Consider the following 18,809-nt stretch of genomic DNA (forward strand, 5'->3'; position numbering starts at 1 on the left):
ACTACCTTCCATCAACTTCACAGAATCATCGAAGTATTTTAAAAAGGGTTTTAAGAAATTTTAACAAATATTGATCATAATTGTTAATTTGCATGTTTAATGTTTTTATTCGAAAGATTGATATTTAGAATATTTGTTGAAATTCTACCATGGAGCATTAAGTATAAACTATAATGCTTATTTTTGTACTTTTTACACAATTGGTATGGTTTATTTATATATGTATGTTCCATATAATATATAAACAAAATAAAGAATGTTGAAAAAAAAAATCACATTTAAATAAGGATCAAATATGGGAAGAATTCATTAAGTTTGTTGAGTTTGTATTTACAAAAAAAAAGCATATCCTCAAAATATTTTCAATTTGAAGAAATGACAAGATAATGACTGATAGTTTAATATATTTTCGTCCGACAAAAGGTCGGTGATTATTATGAAGAAAGGGAATGGTTTCAGCATATTTTTTCAAAAAATTCAAAATTATTGAACATATTTGCATATCGTGGAAGCTCTAATGTTGAACGATGAAAGAAAACATGATTATCTACAGTTTTTGCATGAGTATTTTAAGTCTCAAAATCTCCTGTAACAAAAAGGTTTTTTGTCAGATGTGTCTTTTTCAATTTACGATTTGGATTCCATTCTTATCGAACCTCTCCAGCACTACATGGAGTATTAGGAAGAGTCTGTCAAGATCAATAGTTTTTTTTTACTTATTACTCCTTGCTGCATAAAAAAAATATCACGTAAATGATTTTTAATTTATTGTAAAGTGAATATTTTGTGTAGGCGATGACATAAACAGCCAATTCTAGACCTTTATTGCTGATTTTCAATATTCAATAAAAAAAACTAAGTAGTCATATGTATTAAGTGAACCACTTTTGGGAAATCCCAAAACATAAAAATAGAAGTCTTTTGACTGGAAGTACAGTAAGTGCAGCCCCTCTCTGTATCTTCGACTGTCGATTATGTTCGTAAAGAGTGTTGAAAAAGACATCATAAGGTGGAACTTCTTTTTGTTTGAGTCATTGAAAGGATTCTAATATTTTTTTATCTTTAGTTTTTACTACATCTTCAGACGTTTTACAAACTAATTGAAAAAAGTGTTTATGGACCAAATCAAATACATAAATCATTTGTTTTATAATGGCTTTCTTGGTGATTGAAAGAGGTACTATTTCTTAGGCATTGTAGCAAGGGATTAAGGGGAAATAAACTTGGTTATTACATAATTTCATCAATCTTTTAATTCTTTTTAAAAAGAAAGAAGATCGTTGGTGTGACATATGTGGTCTCGCTCCACATATATCTATTTGCTGAAATTTCTGATGTCCAAAAAATTCATCTGTAGTGGTCCATCTATGGTTGAAGTTCAGTGGTCAGTCAACCCCCAGCAAAGGAATAACTGAGTCCAAAATTTATATTAATACTTTTATGAATTGCTCATTTTCTACCATTTATTACTAATAATATCTAAAGACTTAAACAGGTATGCAGTCTTTTTTAAATGAAAACCTTTATTGCATTTAAAATTGTCTTTCAAGCATTACTCAAAGAAATCTAAACAATTTATTTGTCCGATCAGCCATGTGAAGTTTCAAAACTTCCGCACACTTTGTATATTTTTTAACTCTACACCCAACGATGAAATTTGACCATACTCTCTTTGACAGATATGCATGTTTAAACAGCAAATAAATTGATTTTTTTTAATAAGGTGTACTATTAGGGGTATAGCAACGACAATTCCATATTTTTAACTCATCTAAGATATTTATATGGCGTGTGTTGACTGGTAAAGGTTACATATTATTTATTCTTATAATAGGAGGAAATATTATCTCAGAACTCTCTTTGTACGCTTTGTTCCATTCATATCCACGAATTTTTGATAAAACTGGTTCACCAAAAGTTTTTTTTGACATTTTTAACGTGTCAGCACATGAAATTTTGTTCGCAACACAAAATTTAAGACAAAATCGTAGATCAATAATTTTGTTCATTTTAAATATCATGGAGCATTAGTGAGTTTGAATTACTTATCCAGCTGTTGCAAGGATATTGGTATAGAGATCATAATCAAACCTGGCATTATATTGAAAGACAGTGCATACTTCAAAAAAAAAAGTTTTGAAATATTTTCAGCTCAGGCAAGTTAAATTAACAATTCCTGGTACTTTATTAATATAATATAAGTACTTTTTGGGACTTTTATTGTTATTTACGAATGCAAAATGAATGACACCCTAAAAAAATCATACAAAGTTTAATTGACATTATAAACATAATTGTTCAACTGTATTTATCAACTGTGTTTATCATTTCATATAATATGTTTAATATTGAGAAATACTAATAAGTTATACACAATATGTATATGGAATGTTTTCTGATGGTTATTTTGGCAAATATATATTTTTCCATATATGAGTTAGTGAACTTTTGTCTGACTTTCTATGAATTATTTGGTTTTTAATTCAGATTAAAACTATAATATAAGTAGTTATTTATATTTTTGCTGTTTTCCCAAAAATTTAACTCCTATAAATGTTTCAAATTTCTTTCTTAAATCAGTATACTTTTGTATATATACTTATATAAAAGGATGTTGATTTGGAAAAATATTCATTAAAATGATATACACCTTATGTCTAGCTCTTGCTTTCTTTACACACTATAAAATTAGCCTTTAATTAATAAGATAAATAATAATAAAAAAAGGATAATTTTTCCCTTTTGTTTCTTCGTTTTGGGATGACTTTTTGAAAGCAAATTTTTGTATATACCATTTATATCATATTCAATTTAGAATTAGTTTGGTATATTATATGAATATATTAACAAAAAAAAAATACTTTTTAATAATACAAAATTAATTTTTCGTAATGATGAATCATCAATAAACATCATTTAATTTTTTAAATTATATTATCGACTTACATGTACAAAAATGATATCTACTTAGATTGTGGATTTATAATATCTCACCATCTATTATTTTGATACTAAGTCACTTAAAGCATGTCCTAAAGGATTATTGTATATGTAGTTACGAAGTTGCTTTGAAGATTATATATATATATATTTATAATTTACAAAATCATATAATATTCAAATAAGGTAAAGGCGGAAAACAATTTTAATATTAAAGAATGATCATATTTCTTCAGCTGATACTTTTAACTATCTTACTTAATTATACATATAAAATAAATATATTTATTTAAATTGTTGATATTCTAATCTATTCTTTCCTGGATATTTTTAAAATTTCCATCAAAGCAAATCCTAAAGGAAAAGGGTATCAAATATTTTAATTGAGGTATTACGTCATCAGACCCAAATTTTTTCAGGACTTACAGGATCTGCATGCTCAAGTTCCTTTGGATGTTAAGGACAACATTGTTTTTGATGCATCAGCAGCCCAGTTGGTTACGGGTAAATCGAACACTATTGATATATTTAATAAATTATTTAAAATTGGTAATTGTCAGAGACTTAAAAACGTCATGTAAGTTAAATTAAATTTTAATTTTTTTAATAATTATTTTGAGTAGTTAGTTATTGTTAAAATATAAAATTGAAACTTATTTAAAAAAAATAATATATGTATTAATTTGGAGATATTAATCTGACAGACGTGAATTCTTTTTTTAATACACCCAGTTTCTGGCACACCCACGACAACATACCTCTACTTGAACCCTCTCCTCTGAAGAATTTACAATAATTTTTGGGTATGTACTTTGTCCAAGCTTTTTTTTTACACACAAGACCTCATATCTTGCAGTCATATTATTTCTAGATTGAGAGAAAGTAACTATTTCGTGAGAGAGTTTTTAATTTTTCTGTCTGTTCCTCCATGAGGGTTGAGCAAGACAATTTCTATTCATATTAAGCGTCATCATTTTTTTTTTTTTTTTCATTTTGATAAATATTATTGAAGTCTACGAAATTTTAACAATAACACTATCTGATATGAATTGTAATCAATACTGGTCAAATTACAAATTTATTGGAGGATTAAACCCACTATTTATACAAGGAAACACAAACTCATATCTTTCTTTTTTTTAAGTTTGACAGAAGTTTCCTTGCTCTCGGGTAACTTCCCGATTATCGCTGATTTTGCAAGGTTTTTTTCGGGGGGGTAGAATCTTCAGTTTCCATCTTTGATCCTATTAAAAGGCAGAATTTCCACTTCAGCATTAGTATGAGGGGGGATATCCTTATTACCCATTTGTGAAATGGAACATTCAGAAGTAAAATTTTGCATATATTTCCTATTTTTTTCTTGTCTCTATTTGCCCTATACTCTTTGCCTATCTTCGACAATTTTCTGTTTGTGACAAACCCATTGGTGTGTTTTATCGAAAAATAGCCTGATTTGTAACATTTTGCAAATTTAATTTATTGTCCTCCATATATAATCCAACTTTTGAACACCATAATTGGGAGACAACCAGGTATTTTGGATATTAATGTAAAATTTCCCTTAGTTATTCCGTTAAGGCTTCTATCCAGGAAACATGTCTCTGATCCTGTGGACTTTTACCCCTCCAAACATCTTGATAGAGTCTCTAATATTATCATCATCTTCATGGGGTGAGTGTACAAATATGTTCTTCACAAAAGTAATAGAATTTCCTTTCTTCCGGGTTCCGGATCTAAATGATATATTTTGTTGTCCTTTTAATCTTTTATTTTAATTATTATAAAAATAATGTTCATTTATTTTAAATTTTTTAAGCTATTTTGTGGCTTTGCTTTTATATTTATTTGCTGTCGAACATTTTTAAAGGGAATATTTTACTGAAGATTAATTGATTAATAGCATCAAATACAGCAAAATTGTTTAAGTAGTTTGACTTAGCTTGAAATAATTAATTTTAAATAAGAATGTTCATTAATAAATATAATTGTATTTATCTTCTCTAAGTGAGTAAATACATAAAAAAATAATATCAACAGCTGAAGAGAACAAAATGCTTTCCAAAAAGTTGGCTTACTAAAAAAATTAACTCAATTTATCTCACTAATTATGTAATCAAATCGTTGTACCTGTGCTAAGTTTCCACTAAGCGTTTTTCCTCTGAATATATCTTGTTTTGTTTCACTTGTAATATGTCGTGTCCTTCAGCTTCGTCAAATCACAAAATCTGGCGACTGGGAATACAGCATTTCCATAAATGGCAAAAATAACGCTGTGGTCTAATAATAACGATGTACATAGAGCTTCAATGGCTTTTTTAATTTTTACAAAAATTAAAATATCGTTTTACCATTTAACCATTTAATTGCATATAGTCTCTTTTACAATAGACAAATACTGAATCAATAATTTCATACACCTAAATATTTATGCAAATAAATGGCATAGCGTTGAAAGTTAACTTCTACTGGAAGGCTTAACTATTAACGGCGTAAATATTATATTTTTAAAGTAATTTCCTTTTTTATTCAAGGAATATTAATCTGATATTGAGTCCTATGATCAATAAATTTTTAAGCGACATGATAGGGAAAAAATTTAGTCGACTTATCAATAGATACTCCTTTTCTGATATTTCTTTCAAAATTTTGAAAACAATTGTAATTGACTGTCATTTTAGAAACAAAACAATAGTAGAGTTTTTTAAGTGGTTATATTTACCAAAAATTGTTTTAATGAACTAGCCATGACATGTTAAGTAAGACCAACAAATTGTTAACTGATAGGAAAAGATGGTGTACTTTTTTTGGTAGTGGTAAAGCTGTTTTGAAAATCATGAAACTATTCTAAAAGTTGTTGTATGAGTCATTATTAAATATTATCTTAAATATAACAGTATCATTTTCCGCACACTTTTCGAATAGGTAGAAAATTTTCTTAACCAGTCTATTTTAAGAACAAAAACTCTTTCTCTTTTTTTTGGAAGTCGATCAATATACAAGATTAGGCCCTTTTTTAAATACAAAATGTTTCTATTGTTCGTTCTTTAGACGTATTTATATATTCATTAGTTTCTCACAAGAAAATTTTCTTAACTCCAAAATATTTCCCTTAAAATTATAGCTTCTATAACTTTCAAGGACTGTGTAGAAACCCCATCATTCAATAATTTTATTTTATATCAATGATTTTCTTATCACAAATAGCAAAAGTCTATAATAGTATATAATTTTGCTAAATTAAGAGGATATATGATTTCAAAATTGTATAAATAATTATCAAAATATAACCTTTTGTACAGGATAAGAAATGATCTTTTTCCCTTCATCTCACTTTTTACCCAAACTTATTTTTGGGGTAGATAAATAATAAAAACTTTACAAACAACCACTGAAACCCTATTAAATAATTACAGAATTTTATAAATAACTCAGAACTTTATTAAGTACTATCCTATAAGACTAGTTTAGAAGTTTATGACAGATTAAGGACTTATACAGGATTGATAAATAAATGATATTGAAAAGACACTTCAGTTTCTGAAGGAAAGTATTGGACGATAAAAAACAACCACTTATCATGAATACTATTTAACATAACCCTAAATTTAAACAAACTAGAATCCCACCGTTAATCTTTGTATCAAAAGGTATAATATAAATATTATTTTTTTTTAAATCATTAAGCAAACATAACAAGAAAGAAATCTAGTTATGAAGAAAGTAATAAGAAAAATCCATAATTTTTATTTTTCTAACAGCAAATTTTTTTCTTACTTTAAACTATATTTTTAATTTTGTTGATTAACATATTTGATATTTTTGTTAATGAATGGATTTATGGTATAGCAATTTGTCCATTTAATATGTTTTAATAGCCAACTTTAATGGTTTATAATTATTTAATTTCATGTTTTCTTAAGTATTTCACAAAAATATTAAAAATTATTATGTTAAGTGAAAGAAAAGAAGAACAAGTGCAATAAAGTGGTGCTAAGTCTTTAGGTGGTGCTCCTTTCCCCCCTCCTTTTTTTTTTTTTTTTTTTTTTGAATTTCACGATAAATTATTTATGGAACGACGTAGGTCAAAGGACAACGTGCTCGAAAGAAACTATTATCTTAAACTCAATTAAGTGCCTATTGTTCATTGTGTAGATACCCCTTTACATCAATCTTTAGGATAGTGGCATGTGCTCTTGTCAATCATTATCTAAATATTTGAAAATAAATTGCTTAAGATCTTTTAAATAATCCCAATAGGTTGCAGAGAGTGTTTTTTCGTCGATAGGGTAAATATTACTCCGTCTTTCAAAGATAGAGCAGTATTTTTTAAACCTAGGTTTAAGCCTTGTAAAGGGCAGAATATACTTCCTAGAGAAAATGAACATTTGGTAAACGGTAAGTCCGTAAGTTCAAAACCACTTATAGGAATGTGATCCTTCAACCAAGTAAACATCTTATTCCTTAACAACAAAGTAATTTGGGAGCTAATATTTCTTTAATTGCTATATATCATAGCTAAAAACTACACATTCAACCTTTTATTTCAATTCAGTAATTAATATGTAAATATTGTAGTTTATATAATCTAATCAACTTCTTTTTTTAATCGTAAGTTGTTTAATTGTGTAGACCGTTAACCTTATTTTGTCACCTATATTTATCTTGTTAGCAAAATCAATTCGAGGTAGTATGATAATGTTAGGTTAACCGTTTGTATTTTGGGAAGATTAAAAAAAATGGAGATCGTAGCCCTGACATTATAAAAAATGTTTTGGAGGAGAGCAGCTGTAATTTCGTTTTATAAAATTAGCTGGACAAGGAAGGGCAATAGAAAGAAATAAACAAAAAAAAAAAAATGGTAAAAATTACTCCCTTGTCGATCCTCAATTATGCTCATAGTTTCAGAAGGGCTTACAATTATAACTCTACCACAAGTCCTGAAACTCACTCTACGTCTTTTGTGAACACACACGAATTTTAAATCATGTTTTTGAATATAATAGCAGGAAAATAAGTTCATCCCTCTAGAGTAAATTAACATTGCTAACAGCTGAGGAAAAGAAAATTCATTTTTCAGATTACCAATTCCAAAAAAGTTTGCCAACTAAATACACACGATATTTTTTATAAATTAGTTAAAAAAAACATTGTACAGTTACTGAGTCCCCTTTTTGTTTTGTTTTTCTCTCTCAATGCTTTTGTTTGATTTATAATAGGTTGTGTCAATCTGCCTCCTCACTTCACTCCATATACTAACTGGTTGCTCGGCATGTCTATGGAATAGGGAGTAATCTTTTCCACACTATTTTTTTATACATTTGTAAACATTCCCATATAACATATATACACTGTTTAAAGTTCCATAATGTTAAAAAATAATATTATTTTCAAATCTTATTCCCATTTGAATAATTAGGAAAATTTCTGTTAAAAAACATAATAAAAGTTCATTTTTGCGATATAAATAGTTTTTGAATTCTTAGAATGATTCAATTAATTTTGTACCCCAACATCTGAATCTATAATATAAAACCAATTCTTTGGTTTTTTAACTTTATTTATATCCATACATTACATAAAAACCCATAGAAAAATTACAACAATGCATTTACTTTTTTAATTTTTTTTCCTGATATAATTTTATTATCTCATAATCAAATATAAACTTTAGTAAATTATATAAATGAAATACAGTCAGAAATATTACATTACTTGATCTTGCATGCCCACTCCTATGAAGTTCATTAAAAATAAAATCAATAATTTGATTACTGCCATTTTCTCCGATTAAAATAGTATGGTGATAATATGAGCTTAAAGGAAATCAAAACAGATAATAGCCCTTTTCATTATGCCTTATACCTAAATAAAACTGAAAGAATCTCTCCTTATCCCATGTTAATTCTTTCCTCAAAATAGCAAAGTAAATTGTGTTTTTCTTTTAACACAGAAATCCGGACATACATATATTCAATCTTCTAACCCAAGAATAGTTTATGGACTTCCATTGTATTTTGGTATAAAAAAGACCCCCCCCCCCTCCCCTAAGTACTTAACTGTGTTATTGAGTCCTTTTTTCCAATATAAAATGTTTTTTATTTGATTTTAATTACAAGGGAATTACTTTGCATATAGAAAATTTATGTTTTAATTCCTTGCATGAAAGGGATTAAACAAAGAAGATGAACTATCCTAGCATATATAAACGTAACTTTATCTCAGAAAATGTACCCAATTTTATGTTTTCTTCTTCTGTAGAGGACCCATAGATTCCTAGGATCTTTGATGAGGTCGTATATAAAAAATAGGTGTGCACTTGGTCCTAGAAGGTCGCAATTATATCAGATTTTTGATATTAATCGATGGAACATAGTATTTTTTAAAGTAATCCAGTGTTTCAAGAAGATATAAATCGAATTTTTCAGGGCGTTAATATCACTTGCTAAAAATATAGATAATTCATCGGTGTAAAGCTTTTATTTTAAGTCTAACTCTTGGGGCTTATATACATTTATCAAATTTTTAATGGTAATCTGTTAATATATCCTATTTATAGCAATTTTATTAATAGTTGGTGCAATTATTTCACCTTGTCTAACTTTTCGTCTAATAATACATTTAGATTGTATTTAGAAATATTAATGCGAAGAAACCTTATTTATCATAAAAGATATCATATCAATTGAAGGATATGGTTTTCTATATTTTATTTTCTTTTAAAATATTTTATGTGTCAATATTAAAAATTATTTCGAACAGAAATCACCATAAGTAAAAATTGCAATTTATTTTTATTTCAATATACGATAATTTTTTATAACTTAATTTTTGAATCTTTGCAAGTCGGTGCTTAGAAATAAAAATAAAATGAGCTTTTGATCACCCAATTTTCAATTAAACACTTTAGTTGGAAATATTTATTAAAGAAACTAATCTTCTTTATAAAATTAAGGTTTATATTCGATATTAAAAAGTGAGAAGCTCTTTTGACTAAAGTCCACTTCAACTCAAAACTAAAAATACAAATAATAATACAAAATTATGTACTCTATTATATATTTATCCGACATTCTTTTCCCAATTCCTTCCAATATGATACTTGAACATCTACTCAAGCATTTGACGTTAATAGTTATATTAATATTGCAAAGAATATAAACTATGAATTAGAATCAAAGCTAAATATTTCTTTTTTTAAGATGAAAAGGAGGGGGCTTTCTTAATCTTAAGCATATAAAATTTTTTGAACTCTTAACATGAATCACCTGAAAGATTGTTTTTGCATTCATAATTCAAAAATTTTAAATAGTATGATGATTTATTGAATCACCTTTTTTTTTAAACAAAACACATATTGCTTCAATGTCTTTTTTGTTATAGGAGTATTAAGATACGGTTTATTTTTCTTTATAACTTTAATTTAAAGTCTGCTTCATTGGTTTTGCAGATTTTATAACTTTTGGATTGGAATAATTTATCATTGTTCATATATGGATGAAATGTTTGAGTAGATTACCATCCTCTCTTTGGGAGGTAACCGAGTTTTTATAATTTTTATATAATTCTCCTTAAATAATTGTACAGTTAACCTTAATTCAATAATCACTGGCATTAATAATATATTCCTTTCTATGAGAAGTTAAACTTATATATTTTCAAATGAGTATTTCAACTTTGTAAGTAAACATGTCATCTAAGCATAAAATATAATGTTGGTAATCAAGTGTTTTTAGAACGTGGTAGGTAGAGAAATAAAATATTGTTTCTATATGTTACATTATTCTAAAAAGTATTAAAATTATTGTTAGTACACAAAAGATATCAAATACAATTGTATAAGTGCTTGACGTCATAGAACAAATGTCGTTAGGCAAAAAATATTATGTTGAGTCAAGTGTTTTTTAGAACATGGTCAGTAGAAAACAATAAAACTATTATTTGTGTAAAAATGTCAAATCATTTATGACAATATAAAAAGTACTTGCTCTTCTTTGTACACATTATCTAACTTAAGGTAATATTTAAAAATAACTCATTCAGCAACCCTGCACATATATGATTTTAAAATCAACTTGCCCACAACCAAAAAAAAAACTATATTTTTTGGTTACTTGTCAATTTATTCGTCTAACTTGATAATTAGTATTTATTTCATAATAATTATTTTTGATAAATATATAAAGTAACGACTTATAGAACTTTACATAAGCTCTTATTCTAAAATGATAGAAAAATACAACTTTTCTCTTATCCTTTGTCATATATAACAAATTGTATGTATTTTTCTGTTCAATATTTATTTCAAGAAATTTTGGCTATAACTCCTAATTTTGCATTGCGTGTGCTTAAAACTCGTTCTGAAATTCCAATATATTTTGTACGTGGTCCTTAAAATAGGTAAATAGTATCAATCTTCTTTCCAATGAATGATATTTATTCGTATTTACTATACTTATCCGTCTATCTATCAAATTTATTTCATCTTTATCTTTTTGGAGAAAAATAAAAAAAATAGAACGTATTACGTTACATTTAATCTATTAAATATATATATACATTAAGGGTGTACTGTTATGTGAATTTGTTATTTCTTGATCTTTTTTTTTTTTGCATTTTATTCTACTAAACAAGAAAAAAAAATAAACGTCACAAAAATTGTTCCTTTATGCACGTTTTTTGATTTGAAAATCAGTAAAATGTCGAAAAAATGAAATTTTGATGTTGTTTCTCTAAAATTGTCGATTTGAATACAATAAAGTAATGTGAATGAAAAATATATTATGCGAAAAAATTTAAATTATTTTTCTCTACTTGCCCAAAAAAATGAATATTTTAATTTCAAGCATGATGCCAATTAATAAATACTCTCTTTTAATACGACGTATAGCACACATTTGTTTTACGTTTTTCTTCATTTTTACTACTCAAATCTCCTTTTTTCCTAATAAAAGTTGAATACGTTATTATTAAGTATGGTTTTAGTTTTCATTTATGCACAAATAAGAGACCCTATTTTACCTATTTATAATTTGAAACTACAAAATTATCATGTAACCATTCTAAAAATACAACTTTTTATAAGCTATGAAACTCTAACCAAGAAGATAAACGGGATATTAAAAATAAAAGACATAAGAGATGGAAGTGATTTGGGAGATGTCACTGTACGTCCATAAAGTTCTGTTCGGCAGTATTTGAGCAAAACTATAACTTTGTTTATATATTCCCGATTAATGAAAAAAAAAAAAAAATAGAAGTAATTATTGGTTCATTGTTTCTTTTTTGAAATGTTAAAAAAAATGACTTAAATATTCATAATTATGTAATATTTCCGACATATAACAGATTGACAAATAAAAATGCGTCCACAAACCACTATTTTTTTGGTTGTTTGATGGTTATTTTCCTGCTTAGAAAAAAAAAAAAAAACACACAAAAAAAAAAAAAAAACCGACGATTCCAAATTCCCAATTTTTGAAATTTCGGTACACCCTAATATATATATATTTATTTATATTCAACTAATAGATTCTAAAATCGATATTTGCTTAATTTTATGAAAATTACCAAAAAATGTTATTTATAAAAAACCATAAAAAGCTTCTGACATTCAAACATTTACCCATTATCGAATATATAAATTTTATATATATTTTTGGTTTGGAAATTTGAATCAGCACTTTTTAATACTTGCTCATAGCTTTCAATAAAATTAATATTATGTGATTTTATTATGTTACAAAGTGAAGTAAAATTTAAACAGAACTCATCTGAATAATGTATTTTGCTCTGTAGACATATTACCTCAAATGTAGTATAAAAAAGTGATAATGTGATAAACAATATATGCAATTAAGAAAATATACATTTTGGATCATACTTTTCCTTTTTTTTTGGCACAAAAACTATATTTTCAAAACAAATGGTATTTTTTATTAATTTAAAATTGTCATTAGTTTAGAACAATGAAAATTATTTATTGCTTGTGTTTTAAATAAAGTGTATAAAATACGGGCATTGATCAATGAATATATATTAATAGATATGTATAATTTTGGTTGCAAAAATCTAAAGAAATTAAATTGGGAAAATAAATTTAATCACTAATTATGAAAAAATAAAAATAAATAGGACTAGAGAATTTGAAAAGGTTACCTGAATTTATCAACTATAATTAGCTATGAATATATTTTAATTTCAATGTAGAAAAATTAATTCCTCTTTATACTAAGAAGTCAATTTATTTTTCTTTGGCTCAAATCAGGGAATTACACTAAATTTCATATTGTTAGATATTTAAAGTCAGACTTCTCATTGCTCGACCTCTGATCTAATTTTAACTACCTCAATGATAGAAAAAATCTGTGCAACACTTAAAAACAGACTATTTTCTTTTATATTACTGATTCGGCACGTATGATATCAAATACTCTTGAAGTGTTCCCAGTTTCTATCTGAGTTTAATAGGCTTGCCCTAGGAATTGAAATATGTATAAACCACTACTCGAGTCCAAACTCGTGTCTTTTTTTAACGACCCGTGACGGATACTGATGACTCGAACTTGACTCAGAAAATATGGACTCGACTTCATTTCTGTTATGAACAATATTATTCAATAATCATACAAAAATAAATCTGTAGTGAAAAAGTAACTAAATGTTTCTAGCTGTGTAAAGTGATCAACCCAACTCCTAAGGTTACGGACTTTTTGAACGATTTTTGATACAATTCAATCTTTAGGGGTAACTAAAAATGTTGTTATTTCTAAATTGTTGCATTTAAGTATATTTTCTATACAAATTTGAAAATTTGTATAATCCTTCAATGTACTTTTACTTTTTCTTGTAAGCTACCTTGTTCTAGTCTCCAAAAAAGAACTACAATAAGTTATATTATCTAGATAAATAAATATGGACAGGTATTTCAGGAATTGACAGTATTGAGCCTATTCTGATGCTTCAAAAATGTCAATTTCTTGCATGTTCGGATGCATCGGTACACCACTATTTAAAATGGATACTATAGATAGAAATGTAAAATATTACTTCAAGTTTTTTTACCTTCTTTTCCTACAAAAGGACCAATATTTCTTTTTTCAAATATTTATAGACATCCGAAAAATGTATATCAAATTATTTTTAGTGTTTATCTTTTCCCTCTTTATTGCCTTCTTCATATATTTTTTTTTATGAAAGGTCAGATTTATTGACTAGTCATTTGCCAATTCAATATGTACTAATAGACTAATTTGTAAAGTGTGATACAATATAACAACAATTTCTTATTAATTAATATTTACATATTGTATATGTGTCCTACTATTATAAATCAATATTTGATAAAAATTTACAAAGGTGTTCATTAGGGTTAAAATTTATTCAATTGTTTTAGAAAGTTAATGGTTTAGGTCAAAAAATGATTGTACAAAAACATTTATGAAAAGTTTAAAAAATATTTAAAGGAGCTCAACTGTCAAGTTCTGTCAATTCTGGTATAATGATTTCCTTTCCTTCAATAAATACATTTTTCAAAATGAATTTTTTAATCAAGTCAACGAGGTTGATGTTAAATATTATGTCATGTAGAGAAGTAAAATTTGGAAATTGTTAATAAAATTAAGGAAGATCAACATTTAATTTCTCAATAGGAGGAACAGAGTTGAATTCTTTATTTGGTGAAAAAAACAGTTGAAAAAGTGAAACAGATTTTTTACTTGCTCAAGGCATTTATTGAACTAAAATTTAACGAAATTTACATTTTATATGTATTAGTTTCTTTTGAAGCAGAACTGTTTAACACAAGAATTTGTTTTAATTTTCCATAAAATAAGGGGCAAAACACCTTTATTAAATCTATTTCCTTTACAAAAACAATGAAATAATGTAGGTAAGAAATTGGTACTGATAATATTGCAAGAAAAAGATATCTCCTACTTAATAATTGGAAATCAAAATATTTCAGAATTTCTTGCTATCAAATGATTCATAAGTGCATGTCTAAATTTTCGATCTTTACCCATCTTGCATTTAACCCATTTGAAACAATAGATTAATTAATTTACAACTAGATTTAATATGATTTTTTTAATACAGTTGGAAAATTTATAAATTAATTTCGTACATTTATCTAATTTTAAATTATTTACCGTGGTTGTTTCATTACTGAAGAGTTAATTAATGTTTCTTTTTAATTACTATGTTCAAAGTTTTAGTTACTATTTTATGATATTATGTTTCATCCGTCATATTTATGAAAACAAACTTTACTAATCATTAAATCTTCATGAACAAGCAAAAAAAAAACAAAAAAAAAAAACGTAGCGAATCTCAGATCTCATTCATGGTTGAGTTGATGTGATGAAGATTACGGACATTGTTAAGTGTTCTAGAAGCCTGGTATTTCAATTGGCCAAGATTAAAATAATTATAAAATATTTTACCAGAATTTAAGAAAGTAAAGGATATAATTGAAGGAACAGTACAAAGTTTTTTTTAAGTTATGAAAATAATATAAAGGAAGATCCTACTTAGTCGATGAATCGCCTCCCTAACAACTTCTCTATGGTTCTTAAAACCATATTGAGAGCTATACAGCACAACTTGGAATTGGTTTCTTTCACAAAGATCCCACGAGACCTTCTAACCAAGGGTATGAAAGCCAGGTGGCTCAAGAGGTGGAATAAAATCCTCACATATATTAATACAAATGAGTCAATTGTAAAAAAAAATTCTTGGAAAAAAGGATTTTCAAAGATGATCAATTCCACAACATCTGGAACAACTGCTAGTTTGTAAATGCAAAACAAAAGGTCCAAGGTGTTAAGAATACCAAATATCTGGCCCAAAAAATGGTCTTCGCCAATGAGCCCTCTGATGGAAAGAAGATACCTCAATTATTTTTCAAGGCTGGAAAAAAAATCGTAAATAAATTCTACTATAAGTTACTAAGGTACACTATCTTGCCATGGATGCAGGCAAAACATCTGGAGAGAGTTTAGAGATTTTCCAATCTCTAATTTCAACAAAAAAAATGCACCAGTTTCGGAGATTTTTGACTCTTACAGGTAAAAGATCAGTATCCGATTTAATTCTTTTTCTGAAACGGGAAAACAAGTACGAAAGTCCAGAATTGCATGGAAGTCCCAATGAGGCTTGCATTGTTTCTATTATTTTCTAATTCAGCTGTTATACGGCTAATAACGTCCTTTGACCTCTGTATCAGTATTAAATGTATTTTTAGGTAAGTCATATAATTATTTCGGAGTTTGACTTAAGGAATCATCATGTACAAATATTTTCAAATCGAACAAGATGACCCATCTGTAAAATCCCGATTTATCAATTATCAAAATGGGAGAAGGGTGTTAAATAAGGAATCCATGGTTACAAGGATCATCAAGCGTTATAAAGAGATTTGTATATTTCAAAAAAGAACAAAGGCCAAATACAAACTCTTAGGCTTATAAAGTACTTTATGGAAAATAGTTGGAGAAACCCCTCTCAGTATATGTTAAATGCACAAAGTCAATGAGGTTTCAGCAAATCCAATGAGAAGGTTTTTTAAATTTCCCCTTTACATTTTGGGGTACTACATGCAGAAGAAGGAAGTGCTCTCTGAGGTACAAGGCAAAATAGTTTAAAACAGGGCACGTTTTCTTTGAATAGATGTGCTCCGACACATGCCCTCAGCAATGAGTACAAAAGAAAAGTACTTCATGTGGTGAGGGCTTACAACACCCAAAATGACAATTTTTAGCCGGCAGATTCAATGACATCCCTTTTTACCTCAGAACAATCTTTGTATGACAGCACCCCGAGTTAATTGTGGTTTCTGGTGTAAGTTTTGGATTACAGCAAAGCTAACCCTTTGGAGGTGATCAAAGCTATGGTAAAGGTCAATTAAAGACCCTACATGGAAATGATGAAGGAAAAATGTAATACTCTCATAACAGTGAGCATTGTATACCGTTATGTAATCCAGTGCCCCTGACTAAACCTTCAATGTGACAATTATGAGGGCTGCCACCTAAAATCCACATTTATTACTGATTCAGAAATTAACAACAAAACTTAACAATGATGTGTGTAACGTTCTATTGTTTTCTTAATGTATTCCTTGTGCCTTTGAAGAATGAAAAAAACCTAAAAATTAGCCAGTCCATTTTTTGAGGACAGGACCTGCAAAAAACCTTAAAAAAACTGATAGCCTTTATAATTCGAATATGGGACAATATTCCCCATAGTAATATATATGTTTTAATAATTACTCATATTCTACATTATAAAAACTTTTTTTTTATTAAATTTGTACATTATTAACATTATGAGGTATTAGAAATTTTTATTAGAGTAACTCTGTATTAAAAAACAACAAAATATAGTACTGTTTAAAATATTGACATAACAAATCCTGTATTTTCCAATATGCCAAAATTTATGAAAAAATTGAATATTTCCAAATTTTAATTTTTGTTTGTTACCTATAAGCAAATACGACTATTCTACTACCATATTTTTTTTTATCAATACACCCTAATTAATACAAAATATCGGTGACAAAAGACGATTTTTAAAGTTGTTTTGAACTTGATAAATTTTTTGAATTGAAAATATTAGTTTTAGAGATTGTGAATAATTCATATTTTGAAACTTTATGTTATATTTTTGATAATATTATTACCTTAAAGTATTATAAATTATTGTAGAATAGATTTTTAATTTTGCAATATTTAAAATTCTTGCTATTCCGTCCAAAAATTATACTTTTAACGTAATATGAAATAATAAAAATAATAGTGGCTATTTTTTTTTATTATGTTTGTATTTATCAACATAAAATGACAGTTATTGCTTTCAAGCATTAATGACAAACTAACATTGTTCTACTTCACAAAGCTCACAAAATTTTCTACACATGCGTTTTACAGCTTCATTTTTTTCGCAATCTCCTCTTCTTACGTGTTCACTACACAAATCATGAGATCCAACATCATTACATTTATCCTCTAAAAATTAAAAAAGTGATATTTACCAAAAAATTATCTTGTTAACTTACCACAATGTTTACAGGATTTTTTACAAGCATATTTCATTTGATTCTGAGCACACTCACTTAATTTTGTTTCACAAATTGATGAGTCGATCAAATCCTCACACACTAAAAATATAGAATTTTATTATTTACATCCTTCTTATTATATTAATGAAAATGTACCGTCACACTTTGCGCATGTTTTTGGGCATTCATCCAATATATTATTGTTTAGTATGCATTGTGATTCTTCTGTTAAGCAATTAGAATTATAATCCTTGCATATTGCTAATAAAATAAATACACGGAAATAAAACAGGATATAACTATTTATTTTATTTGTACTGATAAACAATGCTTACCATTACATACTCCACAAGTTTGTGGACAAACAAATTGTATGGATGAATCGAAACATTGATCTTTCTGGCTCCTACAATTGCTTTCAGGACTATCCAAACACTCCTTCTCTACATAAAGTATATATGTTAAAGATTATTTCATTTTTAAAATGATACAAATTTACCTGATATTATTCCATTAATTCCACAGAAAAAACATGCGCTTAAAACAAAATATAAAGATTTCATTTTTGATATTAAAGGATCTCACAGGACTGATTTGAAAATTTATCAAAACATTTTCCTTATGTAGGCAAAGTTTTTTTCATGAATGAAGAAACAATTGTGTAATAGCACGACAACTGTTGAATATCTAGATATGACTTATAATTACACATAAAAAACAATCAATATAAAAATTAACATTGTACTTAAATTAAGTTCATAATTTCACACAGCCTTTGCCACACAAAAAAATTATAATTTCAAGAGATGGG

General features: G+C 27.0%; 1 protein-coding gene across 1 annotated transcript; it reads right to left on the bottom strand.

Moving 5' to 3' along the window:
* Nucleotides 1–17,736: 17,736 nt before the first annotated feature.
* On the bottom strand, nucleotides 17,737–18,809 carry LOC121115408 (uncharacterized). Its single transcript, XM_040709623.2, has 5 exons — nucleotides 18,498–18,809; nucleotides 18,334–18,441; nucleotides 18,155–18,259; nucleotides 17,996–18,097; nucleotides 17,737–17,945 (listed from the first exon to the last, which is right to left on the bottom strand). The coding sequence occupies exons 1-5, from the start codon at nucleotides 18,559–18,561 to the stop codon at nucleotides 17,812–17,814; spliced, it is 513 nt and encodes a 170-aa protein (XP_040565557.1). The 5' UTR covers nucleotides 18,562–18,809; the 3' UTR covers nucleotides 17,737–17,811.

This window comes from Lepeophtheirus salmonis, chromosome 3, assembly GCF_016086655.4.
Source record: "Lepeophtheirus salmonis chromosome 3, UVic_Lsal_1.4, whole genome shotgun sequence".
In the NCBI taxonomy this organism is placed as follows: domain Eukaryota; kingdom Metazoa; phylum Arthropoda; class Copepoda; order Siphonostomatoida; family Caligidae; genus Lepeophtheirus; species Lepeophtheirus salmonis.

What these genes read in the sequence shown, in the direction of transcription:
- LOC121115408 (XM_040709623.2), bottom strand. Translation starts at nt 18,561, where the DNA reads ATGAAATCTTTATATTTTGTTTTAAGCGCATGTTTTTTCTGTGGAATT. An exon ending in AACATGCGCAAAGTGTGACG is followed by an intron (nt 18,098 to 18,154) that starts GTACATTTTCAT and finishes CTATATTTTTAG; the next exon opens with TGTGTGAGGATTTGATCGAC. An exon ending in AAAATCCTGTAAACATTGTG is followed by an intron (nt 17,946 to 17,995) that starts GTAAGTTAACAA and finishes TTTAATTTTTAG; the next exon opens with AGGATAAATGTAATGATGTT.